The sequence below is a fragment of the Chiloscyllium plagiosum genome, chromosome 33 (genome assembly GCF_004010195.1).
Source record: "Chiloscyllium plagiosum isolate BGI_BamShark_2017 chromosome 33, ASM401019v2, whole genome shotgun sequence".
Lineage (NCBI taxonomy): Eukaryota > Metazoa > Chordata > Chondrichthyes > Orectolobiformes > Hemiscylliidae > Chiloscyllium > Chiloscyllium plagiosum.
The window spans coordinates 26,903,610-26,918,437 of NC_057742.1; the positions used below are offsets into that span (position 1 = coordinate 26,903,610).

The 14,828-nt window shown below is 41.4% G+C and overlaps 1 protein-coding gene across 2 annotated transcripts in view; it reads right to left on the minus strand.

Moving 5' to 3' along the window:
- Positions 1–14,828, minus strand: part of LOC122539675 (neurexophilin-1-like) — a 96,850-nt gene that overhangs the window by 80,093 nt on the left and 1,929 nt on the right. The window contains exon 1 of one of the 2 annotated variants that reach the window (XM_043674669.1): positions 14,459–14,702. The exons of the other annotated variant lie outside the window; for it this stretch is intronic. Within the exon in view, the coding sequence (XP_043530604.1) occupies positions 14,459–14,512 (54 nt within the window). The 5' untranslated portion in view covers positions 14,513–14,702. Of the gene's footprint in view, positions 1–14,458; positions 14,703–14,828 lie in introns of those variants that run through there. 2 annotated transcript variants of the gene reach the window in all.

Sequence of the window (14,828 nt, forward strand, 5' to 3'; positions counted from 1 at the left end):
TCCATCGAACATAATTTACTGAATAGATCTACATACAGAACACAATACTAATGTATATTGAGTATTCGATGTACAGGATGACAGAGGGAAAGTATTGTTTATTGAAAGTCTGTTCAGTATGAGCTATGTAGAGTTCACAGAGAAAGAACAACACAGTTTTGAGTTAGATCTACAGTACAATGAGCTATAAAACAGAGGGATTGTGTGAATATAGAATAGCATGTCTGAATCTAATAAAACAGTAACAACCATCTTCCTTACAAAAGCTAAACAATAACAAATATATATGTATTATCATCAAACATCACCGACTGTAATTGTTGCCTGGACAAACTCACTGTTGACATAATCCAAACTGATTCATTAACAATTGAGGATTAGAGACTTGAAATCCCTAAATTAGGGGCTATATGGTCGACTATTTGCTGAGTTTAATAAGCTATTGTAATTCAGAGGGGTTAGGTTTACAGCTGAGGGGTCCAGTTGATTACAGCATAGCCAAACACAGCTCCCTCAGAAAATGCATCACTGCTGTGGAGGAATCTGTACAGAAGTTAAAGTTAAGATGCAACTTTACCATAGTCAAATTAATTTTTTTGATTACCGATAGGAACATTTAGTCAATTCTAACTCATCTAATTAGCACTACTTCCTGTTAGCAACTGTGTGACCGCACTTATGTAATACCACATCAGTTTTTCAAAAGAATGACGGCATCTCTTTCGTTAAATAATTGTAATGGTTAGAATCTTTGTCATTTTTTCCAGGAGTATTGTTTGATTATAAGCATTCCTTAATATGCATCAAAAACATGAGAAGCCCAGGCAGGTAGATAGTGAGAAACCAGCATTAATTGGAAAAATGATCAATCAACTTAAGGAAAAGCTTTATACAGTGTGAATTAACTCCACAGAAGCCAGTATCCCATCACCAAGTCACTCTTTAATCACAGGTGCATAGCATTTGACACTGGTCAAGCTCCCTTGGAATCAGCTCTCAAAGTGAACAGACACCTCTGTTTGTAACTGTCAGCCAGGGCTCCCTGATTGGACCAGGTTAACAGCCCCAATCAGGGAACACATGTTTTAAAAGGTCCAGCTGGCTGATTTTGTTACAAACAGTGACACATTCCTGATGAAGAGCTTATGCTCAAAACATCGATTCTCCTGCTCCTCGGATGCTGCCTGACCTGCTGTGCTTTTCCAGAGCCACATTCTCGACTTTGTTGCAATCAGTACACAGTGCAAGTGGTTAGGACCTACAATACACTGCTGAGAGGCAGATTCAGCCACTGATTTTAAAAGATAATGGAACTGTTATCTGAAGAGGAAAACAATGATTGGGCTAGAGGGAAAGGTGAGTGAGTGGGACTAGGCAAGTTGCTCCTGCAGAGAGCTGGCACAAATACAATTGGGCCAAATTGCCTCCTTCTGTGCTGTGAGGAGAAAGTGAGGTCTGCAGATGCTGGAGATCAGAGCTGAAAATGTGTTGCTGGAAAAGCGCAGCAGGTCAGGCAGCATCCAGGGAACAGGAGAATCGACGTTTCGGGCATAAGCCCTTCTCCTTCTGTGCTGTATCAATTTTAAAATAACTCTGCATAGAAACTTATAGAAGAGTCACACAGTATGTTCTGCAGGACTTCTTCCTCCACATTATTCACGTAAGCAAGAGTTTCAGTCTTCTGCCATTGGCTGTGTTGCACCACTTCCTCCCATTTGTGGTGAGTGTCTCAGCAACTGTGAGACAGCACCACCTGCTGGCTTGTTAAAATACAGCGCAACCTTGTTCAAGTTGCAGTGGCGTGTCAAACACATCCAGGGCTTTGACCTTCCCAGGCTTGTTAAGTAATAGCCTTCAAACTCCAGTCCCCAATAAGCAGAATCAGTGCAACAACCAATGAGTGATATAAAGTCTCTGTATGAAGGCACTGACCTAGTCAGTTATGCCCCAGGAGATACGTCAATTCCAGAGCTCTGACACATCTCCTGTCGGCTAATTAAAAAGCTCAGACTTGCAAACCTCCTATTGCCTTCAAAAGATAGTGAGAGACAATCTCTAAAATTGATTTAAAATGAGATAAAATCAACTGACAAAGCAGAATCTGGATTGAAGTTTGGGGAGGATTTTAAAATGACATGCTGCAGAAACCTTTCAACAATATTCACAAACATTTTGAGGGAATCCAGAACATTATCATTATTGCTACTCAATTGCATTTTGCAAGTATTTCACTTTTTATTTCTGATTTCTGTCAATTTCAATTTGTTTCACCCATGCATCATGATCCAGTGTGAGCTTACGCAGAACTTTGAGATTTTGTCAGGATCTGCTCAATGGTAACCTTACAGGATGAGGTTAGTGCAGATTTATTTTTATTCTTGAATGGGATCTGGGCACTGTTCGCATTTGCTGTCCTTGAATTGATTGGCTCCTGAAATAACTCCACAGAGGCCGGTATCCTGTCACCGAGTCACCCTTTATTTACACGTGGAGAGCCCCTGGCACTGATCCAACTTTCTCAGAGCCAGCTCTCAGAGTGAACAGAACCTCTGATGCTCCTGTTTTTTTTTAAAGGGTATAGCACTTTATTTATTTATTTTTTTCTTTTTTTTTCCTTTTTTAATTTAACCCCCACACTACCACCTAAGTGCGGTAGTGCTTTTTTTTTCCCCCAGCACCCATGGTGTGTGTGTGCGCAGGTGTGAAACACAGTGAAAGACACAAAGTGCACAAATCTTTATTCACTTTCCACCACCAGGAAGATAGGAAAACACCCGAGTGGCCAGTGACAAACACTGCCCTTCACATCAAAGGGCAGTGCTGTGTGATCAAAAACAGTGAAGGGGAGGGTAGGGACTAAATCAAAATAGAGTTGGAGGGAGAAATGATGCACTCCACTCCCTGCGGCGTGCTCCTGTTTATATCTGTCAGCCAGGGCTCCCTGATTGGACCAGGTAAACAGCCCCAATCAGGGAATTTCTATTCTATGAGGTCCACCTCACAATCTCTACAGCTCCTTAGGCAATTTCAGGCAACAGTTAAGAGTCAGTCACATTGCTTTGGGTCTGAAGTCACCTATAAGCCAGACTAGGTAAGGATGACAGATTTCCATCCATAAAAGGCATTTATAAACCAATTTGTTTTAACAACAATCTTTACATGGTCACTATTCAGCTGTCTTTTTAATTTCAGATTTTGTTGAAATCAAATTTTACCCTCTGCCATGTTGGTAGTTGAATTCATGTCCCAGAATGTTAGTCTGAACCTCTTGATTGCTAACTCATTGACTTTAACACTACAGCACTGCCTCCTCCATTGTAATGTCATTGAATATTAAAGGGTGATGGTTAGATTCTCACTTGCTTGGGATGATCATTGCCTGGCACTTGTGTGGTACAAATGCAACATGCCATTTGTCAGCCCAAGCTTGAACATTGTCCAGGTCTTGTTACATATGGACATGGACTACATCAGTACCTGAAGAATTGCAAATGATGATTTATATTGTGCAATCATCATCAGGTTAGAAGTGTGGATGTTCATGATTCAAAGAAATCAGTGGTAAAACAACTGAAAACGTTTGGACCTCCATCCTGATGAATTCCTGCAGCAATGCCCTGGAATTAAGATGATGAGCATCCAATAACCACAACCATTTTCACTTGTGCCAAGTATGATTCTCCAATTAATGGAGAATTTTACAATTCCAATTTACTTCAGTTTTGCTGGCAGTCCTTGATGTCATGTTTGGTTAAATGCTCCCTTGATGTCAAAAGAAGACACTTTCACCTTACCTTTCATGTTCAGCTTGGTTTGTTCAGGTTTGGACCAAAGCTATAATGACATCAGAGCTGGATGGCCCTGGCAGAACCCAAACTGAGCAGGTTATTGCTGTGCAAGGTACAGTTTCTGGGAAAATAATGTGACCATGATTGTTATAAAAGAAAAAACTGCAGATGTTGGATATCTGAAACAAACAGAAACAGATATTGGTGGTGAAACTCAGTGGATCTGGCAGCGTTTGTGGAGAGAAAGCAGAGTTAACATTATGAGTCCTGTGACCCTTTTTAAGCAATGTTCTGAAGAAGGGTCTCTGGACCTGAAACATTAACTCTGATTTCTCTCCACATATACTGCCAGACCTGCTGAGCTTTCCAACAATTTCTAAATGGCACAGCAGTTCAGTGGGATGGCACAATGGCGCAGTGGTTAGCACTGCTACCTCACAGCACCAGGGACCTGGGTTCAATTTCACCCTCGTGCAACTGTCTATGTGGAGTTTGCACACTCTCCCTGTCTCTGTGTGGGGTTCCTCAAGGTGCTCCAGTTTCCTCCCCCAGTCCAAAGATGTACAGGTTAGGTGGATTGACCATGCTAAATTACCCATAGTGTCCAGCGATCTGAAGGCTCAGTGATTAGCCATGAGAAATATAGGGTAGGAGGATTGGGTCAGGGAGGGATGCTGTTTGGAGGGTAAGTGCGGATTTAATGGGCTGAACGGCCTACTTCCACACTGTAGGGAGTCTGTGACTTTTGTTTGTTAGCATAATTGGTCTTTTGTCATGCTCTTACTTTTAAATAAAAGGTTGCTTTAAACATTTTGGATTAACTTATTTTTCCTCTAATTACTTTCTGTGGAAAGGCATCAAAAATGCTGAAAGATGACACTAGCTGAATGCTATTTTTAAATTTGAATGACCAACATTAACAAGACTACCATTTATTTGGATATATGTGAGTTTATAGTTTTTGCTTAACCAATTAAACTTTATTCTTGACAGACACTCCACAAACAAGGTGCACATAAGCCCAATGCAATAGAAAAGGAAGTTCAGTGAAATTATTAAAATAATTCTCAGTAATTAACAGGAGATGTAGAAACATCCCAATATCATAATAAACATAGCTCTGTGTCTTAGCATAAGCCTTAGAAGTGATTAGTTCAGCATTTAAGGCTTTATTGGACTGAAATTATTGCTATTAAATGTTTAAATACATTTGTAAAGGCTTTTTTTTGCATCATGTTGTCAGCTCATTTTCTCTCAATGCAATGTTCCTACCTCCCACACCAAACCTTGGGAACTAAAGAGAAATCCTAAAAAAGCCCCCACCATCTTTACTTCCAGAGGGAAGAGGATTGTCAACACAGTTTTCATTTTCTGACAAATTGTGAAATACAGATTGGAAGTGAGAAATTAAAGTCGTTTATATTATAGTTTACAAGCTCTCAATTTGAGTAAATTAAAACCACGCAAAGAAAGAAAATTTGGAGTCTGCATTATTGTTCTCAGCAATGTTAATTTCAAAAAATATACTAACACAGCTGAGTCAGATGTTCTGAAGAATTCATTTTAAAGCTTCGGCCTTTTTACTTAACAGTTAGTGCTGCAAAGCCACATGCATTAGGAAGATGAATATTCAGTTCTCTGTTGTGTTTGGAGTTGATCATTGTGCCCCTGTCCTTTGGGAATTAAGACAGCAGCAATGATTGAGTTAAAACACAAAGCGTTTGGATAAGGTTTTGAATCTGAAGTTCCCTGGATCTCCAATGTGGGGTTGGGAAGTCAGATCATCATTGACTGTATCTCACATCACATCAGTAATGCAATGCAATTTTTAAGTACAAAGGGGCCAAATTTGTCCAGAGGCAAGATGAGCAGCCATTAGAGGCACCTGGAGATGTCAACAGAGTCTGGTGAGTGATTCCCAAAGGCAGACTACAGCGATACTGAGCTTGCTGTTGCCTTGATGAATGGAACAAGTGTGGAAGCAGAGACCAGGTGCTTCATGGCTCACATAAAAGCCTGAAGATTCACTCATCAAGAAATTAAACTGCTCTGCTTCAGCTATGTTAGCTTTGTAGCAGTACATGAGCATCTCCGTTTGATTATTCTTTTTATTTGGTGACAACAGTTCAAATCAGCAGTCAGGATCAATAATAGCTCCCAACTGTTGTGCACAGATGATGCTGTTGCCACCAATTGTTCTTACCTTTTAAAAATTGACTGCCTCTCCAAGCAGTTAACAAGCCATTCAATGAGTTTAACAGCACATTAGCTGGAGGCGTGTGAGTTGAAGACAACACTCGCCTCTGCTCCTTTCAGACATTCTAGAACAATCTGGAGACATTGGAAGGTTGACCCAGCGTTACTCTCAGAACGGGCCCATGCCCAGCTTTAGCCCCTGGCCTTTGTAAGTAATCCAGTGTGGCAAGACTACCATCATAGCAACTGGATGCAAGTTACTTTTTAAAGGGAAGAATCTTCTTCACAGAAAGGAGGCAGAATTCCGGGGAATGTTACTCTTACGCACCTTCTGATGGCTGTGGATTAAATAGCTCTGATGGAGTGCTGGCAGCTTATTGTCTCCTTCTTTACTTGATCAAACAATGGTGAAAGGGAATGGGACCATTGAGACTAACTGTCCTATTAATTTATACAGCTTTCAGTTCTAGCTCTGAAATGTGTCCACTTCTGACAAACACATAAGTAGGATGAGTTGAACTTACTGGTCCACATTTTCAAATATAAATCTAATTAACTGCGATGGGACTTGCTGTTAGTCAGAATAGTAAAACATCCAACTATCAGTGGCTATTTAACAAGCACCAACTATCCTCTGTTGTTTTTTTGCCAGTATTTTCAGCAATCTAAGCCAGAAGTGCAAAATGAATGACACATCACAGCCTCCTCGGGAGGTCCCCAACATTACAGATACCAGTCACAGGTTATTCAGTTCACTCCATATGATATCAAGAAATGGCTACGGATACTAAGGCTGTGAGCCCTGCTAACATATCGGCAACAGTACTGAAGATTTATGCCTCAGACTAATCATACCCCTATCCAAGCTGTTCCAGTACAGCTACAGCACTGGCATCTACCGAACAATGTGGAAAATTGCCCAGGTATGTCCTGTACATAAAACGTAAAGCAAATCCAAACCAGTGAATTACTGCCACATCCGTTGATGCAAGTGATGGAAGGCGGCAACAACAATGCTATCAAACAGCATTTACTTGGCAATAACCTGCATAGTAATGCTGCACTTCTGCCAGGGCCACTCAGCTTCTTGCCACCTTCCAGCCTTCATCTAAACTTGGAAGAAAAGAACAGAATTCCAGAGATGAGGTGAGAGTGACATTGAGGCTGCATTTGTGTATAGCATTGAGGAGCCCTCGCAAAACTGGAATCAATGGGATTTGGAAGCAAACTCTCCACTGGCTGGAGTCAAACCTGGCACACAGGAAGGTGGTTGTGTGTATAGAAAGCCAGTCATTTCTGCTCCAGGACATCTTTGCAGGAGTTCCTCACGATTGTGTCTGAGGCCCATCCATTCTCTACTGCTTCATTAATGACCTTCCTTCCAACATAAAGTCAGAAGTGGGGATGTTCACTGATGATTGTACAATGTTCAGCAGTATTCACAATTGCTCAGATACTGAAGCAGCCCATGACCAAATGCAGCAAGACATGGACAATATCCAGGCTTGGGCTGACAAATGGCAAGTAATATTTGCACGACACAAATTACCACCAGGCAATTTCCATCTCCAACAAGAGAGAATCCAACCATCACTCCTTGATATTCAATGCCATTGAACTTACTGAATCTCCCAGTATCAACAATCTGGTGGTTACCATAGATCTGAAACTGATCTGGTTTAGCCACGTAAATACTATGGTTACAAAGGTAAAACAGAGCCTAGGAAGCCTGCAGCAAGTAACTCACCTTCTGATTTCCCAACTCATGTCCATAAACTAAAATGCACCAGTTAAAAGTGTGATGGAGAATATTCCCAGATGCCTGCTTGAAGTGTAGCTCCAACAACACTCAGGAATTTTGACACCTTTCAAGACAGAGCCCATTTGATTGACACCACTTCTACAGCATCCACTCCCTCCACCACCAATGCTGAGTAGCAGCAGTGTGTACACTCTATAAGGTGCACTACAGAAATTCAACCTGCAAACAGAACAGTTCAAACCCTCGACCATCTCGGACAAGATTGCCTGCAGGTTCTCCTCAAAGCCACTCACTATGTTGGCTTTGAAATACACCTCCATTCCTTCAGTGTCACTGGGTTAAAATCCTGAAACTCCCACATTAACAGCAGCATGGGTGTACCAATATCAAATGTACTGTATTGGTTCAAGAAGGCAGCTCAACACTCACTCCTCAAGGACAACTAAAGATGGACGATAAATACTGGCCAATACAGTTCTGCACACACTCAGTGAATCAATTTTAAAAAGTTGCAAACACGCCAACAAAGAAACAAGCAAAACCTGGTGAACAGCTTCAAAATACCTGTGTACTCAAAGACAACCTAAGAATAGGTTTATGATTTGGATATTGAGGTCATAGAATCATAGAGATGTACAGTATGCAAACAGAACCTTCGGTCCAACCCGTCCATGCTGACCAGATATCCCAACCCAATCTAGTCTCACCTTTCAGCACCCGGCCCATATCCCTCCAAATCCTTCCTAATCATATACCCATCCAAATGCCTTTTAAATGTTGCAATTGTACCAGCCTCCAGCACTTCCTCTGGCAGCTCATTCCATACACGTACCACCCTCTGTGTGAAAAAGTTGCCCCTTAGGTCTCTTTTATATCTTCCCCTCTCACCCTAAACCTATGCCCTCTAGTTCTAGACTCCCCGACCCCAGGGAAAAGACTTTGTCTATTTATCCTATCCATGCCCCTCATGACTTTGTAAACCTCTATAAAGGTCACCCCTCAACGTCCGATGCTCCAGGGAAAACTGCCCCAGCCTGTTCAGCCTCTCCCTATAGCTCAAATCCTCCAACCCTGGCAACATCCTTGTAAATCTTTTCTGAACCTAGTCAAGTTTCACAGAGGTGTTGCAGCTCAATGAATTGAGACGTTCGATGTTTGACATATCAAGATGTGTATGATTATAGCAAAACAAACATTTTTATTGGAGAAACTACAGACTATAATAGATAGATATTAGAGTGGCAGTGTGCTACCATTCATTAAGAGTCCTGGTCGCTGTAGCAACGTATATGTCATACTCTGACATGAAGTATAGTGATGGTAGAGACTCCAACATTCTGAGCAGGAATCTTTTCAAATCACCCTTGGAAGGATATTCAATTCGATCATTTTGAAACTCAAACTGTTTATGCATGGACCTTCTTTGGCCAACCAATTCCTAGAGGGGTATTTGAATCCAAAGTTTATGAATTGGAGATAGGGACCCTACCCACTGTGCCAACCAGACCTCCGTGTGTCAATGTTGTCTATTGACAAATATGATTGTTGAGATGTTTTAAAATGTTTATATAACATTGTCACAACATTGTAAAGAATTGTTTTGGTGTCTCCCACATTACTTCAAGCTGTTCTTTAATGGTACAGCTTGGTACAGTTGCCCTGGAGTCACAAGATTGTGAATCTAAGTCCCACCCTTAGCCTGAGCACATGAATGTGAGAGAAAGTCTTTTTTTTATTTGTGCTTCTGTTCAGTGAATGCTAAAGATCCCATGACACTATCTGAAGATGGTGATATTCCTCAATAGTTAATTGGTATTCCTCCCTCTGCCAATATTGAATTGGTTATTCAGAAAACCAGTGTCTGCTGGACTTTGTTCAATTCAAAATGGATGCTATGTTTGTCGAACAAACAATGGTGACTTTACTTTATCTGCAAGAAATAATTCCCCTCTTATTGTACCAACTAGTTCATGTTGCTACTATTCTTCGTCTTTCTTCTTGCCATCCTTCAATTTGTGCTGACACTGTTACTTACTTCACAAAATGGCATTTCTTTATGTACTTTCTCTACTCGCTCCTACACCCACCTGAGTCGCAGGGAACTGAAAAGGCCTGTGATTGTTGCATGAACTCCAATTCTTACAAGAATTCCTGTTATATTTTGTAGGAAAGTTCAATTTCCTGAATTTGCAAGCAGTGATGGATAAATGGTCACTGCTTTGTAGACTGCATGTAATACAGGAAGGTTTGGTGTATTCCCAGATGAGATCACCAAATTATATTCTGACCTGGCTACGGACCAACTTTTATTTTTAAAAAGTGGATGAAAGGTGAGATCCCAGTGACTTATTAAGAGAATAAAGCCACAAGATTTCATGGCACTTGAGAAGGAGTTGCAAGGCCAATGAGCAAAACTGAAGAATTTTAGTCTCAGAATCACAGGAGACCATTCGGTCCATCCAGCCTGCACCTACACATCTGAGGTTTAATGAAATTTGATGATTCATTGTGTCATCAACATCCAAGGGGATTTAATCTGAATTCCGTGAGATTTATTTTGATTGCATTTGCTATTTTCTGTGAACAGTGAAGTGTTCAGTCACAGTATATTATCCATGTTTGCCATGTGTCATTTCTGGATGTCAGAAATAAGATACATATCTATTGTAGGGTGTCTTACTGTTTCAACTTGTATAGTAATACACTATTGTTTCTTCAAATCTCTGAAATATTGTAGCTTTATTTTTTCAGTAAGTCCCTTACATTTTGCCTCTTTTCTAAGTCCACCGATCTCATTCAAGTTAATCATTCTCCTGTTTTGGATTCACGTTCTCCTTGATGTCAAAAAGTGCCCAGGTATTTATTCCCTGCCACAACTTCAGCTTTTTGCTGATAGCTAACTTCACTCAACTGGATCTTTCCTTGTGTGTCTTTCCCTGAACCCCTAACTTGTTCAGCTGCCTCAAGCAGTCACACCCTTATAAATGGCAACCCTCAGCTTGAACAAACCATTAGTGGTGCCTGATTTCTTGTGAGTCACCACAACTCCCTGGACTTTTCCTAAGCCCTGACTGCAACACCCCGAGTTGCCTAATAACTCCCAGAACTTGGTCTCAATCCTAACTGCACAGAGTTATTCAATTGCCCTTCAGATTTAACCCTCTGTCCCTCAGACAGAAGTCATGTAGTTCAACTGTCTACCCCATGGGATAGCTAAGAGTCAGTTTGCCTAATATAGAGTCTACTTTTCATCTGTCACATACTTACTGACGTTTTTCAATCTGTGTCCTTTGAACTTCTGTTCAGTGAGACCCGAATGGCTTGAGTGACTCATTGTAAACCTTTGTAATGAGCCCTTTCCCTAGTGCTGGGCAGAACTGGCTGTTGCCATCTAGAAATACTTGAAACTTAGAGCACCATAAATCTTACCAGTCATAGATAGCTCACTTGCTGCTTGCTCAGTACCAAAACAAAATGGATTTAAAGAGGATTTCACCACAGGCTTCCATCCAATAGTAATATTAAAAGTCACCAGGTAACAAAGAGGAATTTCCCTCAACGGAATTGGTCAGTAGCATATCCCAGTTGCCAAACTTCCCTAATCTTTTCTTCATTTCCTGGAATATAGTTCCACAAGTGCTGGTTGCTCTCTGATACCTCAGCAAAGCAGGTAGTTTTCATGTGTAAATGATGGCAAGCTATTCTACTCTGCTGGGTGGAGACATCGAAGCTGAGCCCAATCCCACTTTCACTCCACAGCCATACAAGTAACATTACAGCAGGATTTTCTAGACCAATCATAGCAATTTTATTGCTCTTGGAGATTAGTGAATAGCACTACCTGGTGTTTAAACTGGGATGTATCCACTGTTTCTGCGGTTCAATACTTTCAACTTAGATGCCCATATTCTTGAGGACAAATGGTCGAGCATATTGCTCTACTGTTAACAATCAATTTTTGACCCACTTCTTTTCTCAACTCCAAAGCAACTCACTCCTGAGGAAAATCTTACCTTCTGCCCATGGGAAGCAGAGTGGCAATGCTATTTCAAATTGTGATTCAAACTATGATTTCTCCTTTGGCTTTACAGTGATACCTGAACAGTTACATTACCTCGGGAAATGGGAGGCATTTGCAGGGGAGAGGTACTTTGGACAACCAATAAGATATTTGTGGAACTCAGAGCACGATTTCATATTCACAGGCTAACAGTAATACATCTCACTCATTATATAACTGGAAATTTGCCTGATAAACTATTCAGCATGACTTATGTCACATTTGAGAGTGTGAATCTCTCAAACATAATATTCTGATTCTAAGTTAACAAAATATTTTTTAAACATGCAATATAAATAGCAGTCAATAAACCTTGGGATTTAGCTCCTTCAATGAAAGGTATCTGTCAGTCTGGGGAAATAGTGGGAACAGAAAAAAATATGCAATTTATAAATCCCAATTATGATAACACACAGTAAGCAACTGTGACTGTGTGAGGAAAAAAAAGGAACAGGATGAAAATACTATGAATAACAAGTAAAACAATTCACCTTCAAGGAGATGAATACTTGCCTCATAGAGCTCTGTTGCTTCTTGAAATTTATCGTTTAAATAACTCTCTAATTCTGCTGATCTATTTATATAACATACCTTCCAATACTAATTCATAAAATTAATGATTTTTTTTATCCTACATTGCAATATGAGTCTTGTCTTCAAATGTTGTGTAGAAAATTATTGACCAGACTGCAATGCACCAGGAACAAAGCAAATTGGAAAACATAAGAAACTCTTGTGATTGTAAATCACATAAAAAAAGAAAAAGAAAATTTAATGCAAACAAAAACAAATAATCCTGCGATTCAGATAATGATAATCCCAGCTCAGGTTCACTTTGATGTTATCTGAACCCCTCATTGAAAAGCTGTCATGTAATTCATTCACAGACATCCTTCATCATTGGTGAGAGCTGATGGAAACACATTTGTGTTCTGCGAGGTGCAAAGGGGAATTCATGACTCAAGGATTTAAATGTCACTTGACTTGTGTGGCATTCAGAGCTGACACTTGGAAATGATTTTGCTCATTAACATTTTAGTTGGCAAATATATGTTTTTCAAAGATTGGGAATTTTAGGCACACAATTAACCTCCCATGGCCAGCATAAATGGACAAGACAGTTCACGCTGAAAAGGCAATCTCAGTTTTTCACATGAATCAAAACAGTGAAACATTTTTACAGCTAATCCTGTGGATTTCCTTCTCAAAAAAATGTCTGCTAATAGCATTATCAAGGCAAATGGTTATGAGGCAGTATGGGAGTTGACACTGTGCTGAAGCTTTATGGACACAGACATAACTGAAAGGGTGGAATCACTAGAATACTCTGGGTCAATGACTGCCAGCATACAATTTAGTACCCCTCAGATTCATAATATAGTATACCGCCACTTTCAGATCATCACAGAGAGTGATTGTGCGTTTGCGTTATTAAAAAGGTAGCACTATGATGTGGGAAGAGTTTTGGAGGTTCCCGAAAGCTCACACTAATGGGTGTGAAGCCCATCCCAGTGTCTCTTCTGGCACTGGGTTGAACTTAGACAGTATAACTCCAACCTTAATACTGCACCTCAACCAGTTTATCCAATTTTGCCACAAACAATGCTTAAAACAAATGCGGCGTTAAAATCCAGGATTACAGACGCATAGGAAAGGTAATGCTAATTATTTACAAGGCTTTAGAGAGCGACACTGAGGCAAGATTAAGTCTCCCACAATTTCTCTGAGAGCTACCCATTTTTCACACTGCAGGGGGGCCAACATTGTCATTTCCCACATGGTCTCAGTAAATAACTGAAATAAAGCTGTGGAGCTGGTTTCGCGGAGATTTCTGAACCTCAGCTCAGCCCAACAAGCTGCCTGACAAATACAGCGACTCATACTTTCCCCTCAGCTGCCTGGGTGAATGTTCACCCCCTCCCGGGGGACACATTCATTCCGATTTTAAACCCAGTGCCTTGTGTCGGCTGGTGCTACTCCCAGGAGAGGGATCTCCCTTCCTCCCCATGCCCAGGGCGCTGAATTCCCGGGGGATATTTGATGAATTTTGCAGGTGTGTGTGTGGGGGAGAAGAGAGAGATTCTGCTGTTTATTCATCACAGACAAGGGAGCTGTCCAGCAGCCCTCAGACCCACAGGAACTGACGCCTGTTTGTTGCATGTTCCCCAGAGATAAACCCTCACCCAGACAAGTCCAGCAGCAGCTAAAACAAAATTCTATCGCCTGCGGCCAACACATACGAGTGTCCCGTTAGCGTCACACCGATAAAACTTCCACTGTCAACCTCCAAAACCTTAATTCCATCCAGGCGCTTTGCTATTCACATTAGATTTCACGTTGACTCTCCCTGAAATAGCTGCCTGTCCTCTCCCATTATACACTTTTGTTTTGAGAGGGGTGTTGAAAGGCAGAGGCAAATCGCTTTCCAAATAGGAAAAAACCTGACTTTGAAAATTCAGACATCCTAACAATTCAGGGAGAAACCGATTGATATTTCAAGTTGGCAATTAAAAGGGGAAATGTAAATATGAATCTAACCCCTGGTTTAGCTTCTCTGTCTCTCTCTCTCTCTATACAGACAGAAAAGCACAACGTTGCGCCAGCATTACAAGTTATGCACTGGTCTCTCATTGTGCAGTGTCTCTGTCTTACCAGGTACAGGCTGAGCTGGAGGGAAACCACGCCGGACCAGTGAGAAACTCGCATCTTCCTTTAAACTCGCGGTGTGTTTTTGCTCTGTCTGTTGAAGCTGCTTCGTTCACATCTGGGACCGGCTCTCCACATTGTAGACAGCCTCTGAGTGGGAACACCGAGTGAACCATCCCATCATCGCCCAGCCCCAGACACACCTTGCTCCGACAATGCTTGCGCGGAATGAAGAGGGAAGCAGGTGAGGAGCCGGAGTCTGCTTTCTGCTAGCCCCGCCTCCAGGTGATAACCACGCCCCCCAACCCCGAGTCCCGCCCAGCTCCAAACCCCGCCCCTAATCCCCCACGCCGCGCCTCAAGGCCAGCCCCGCCCC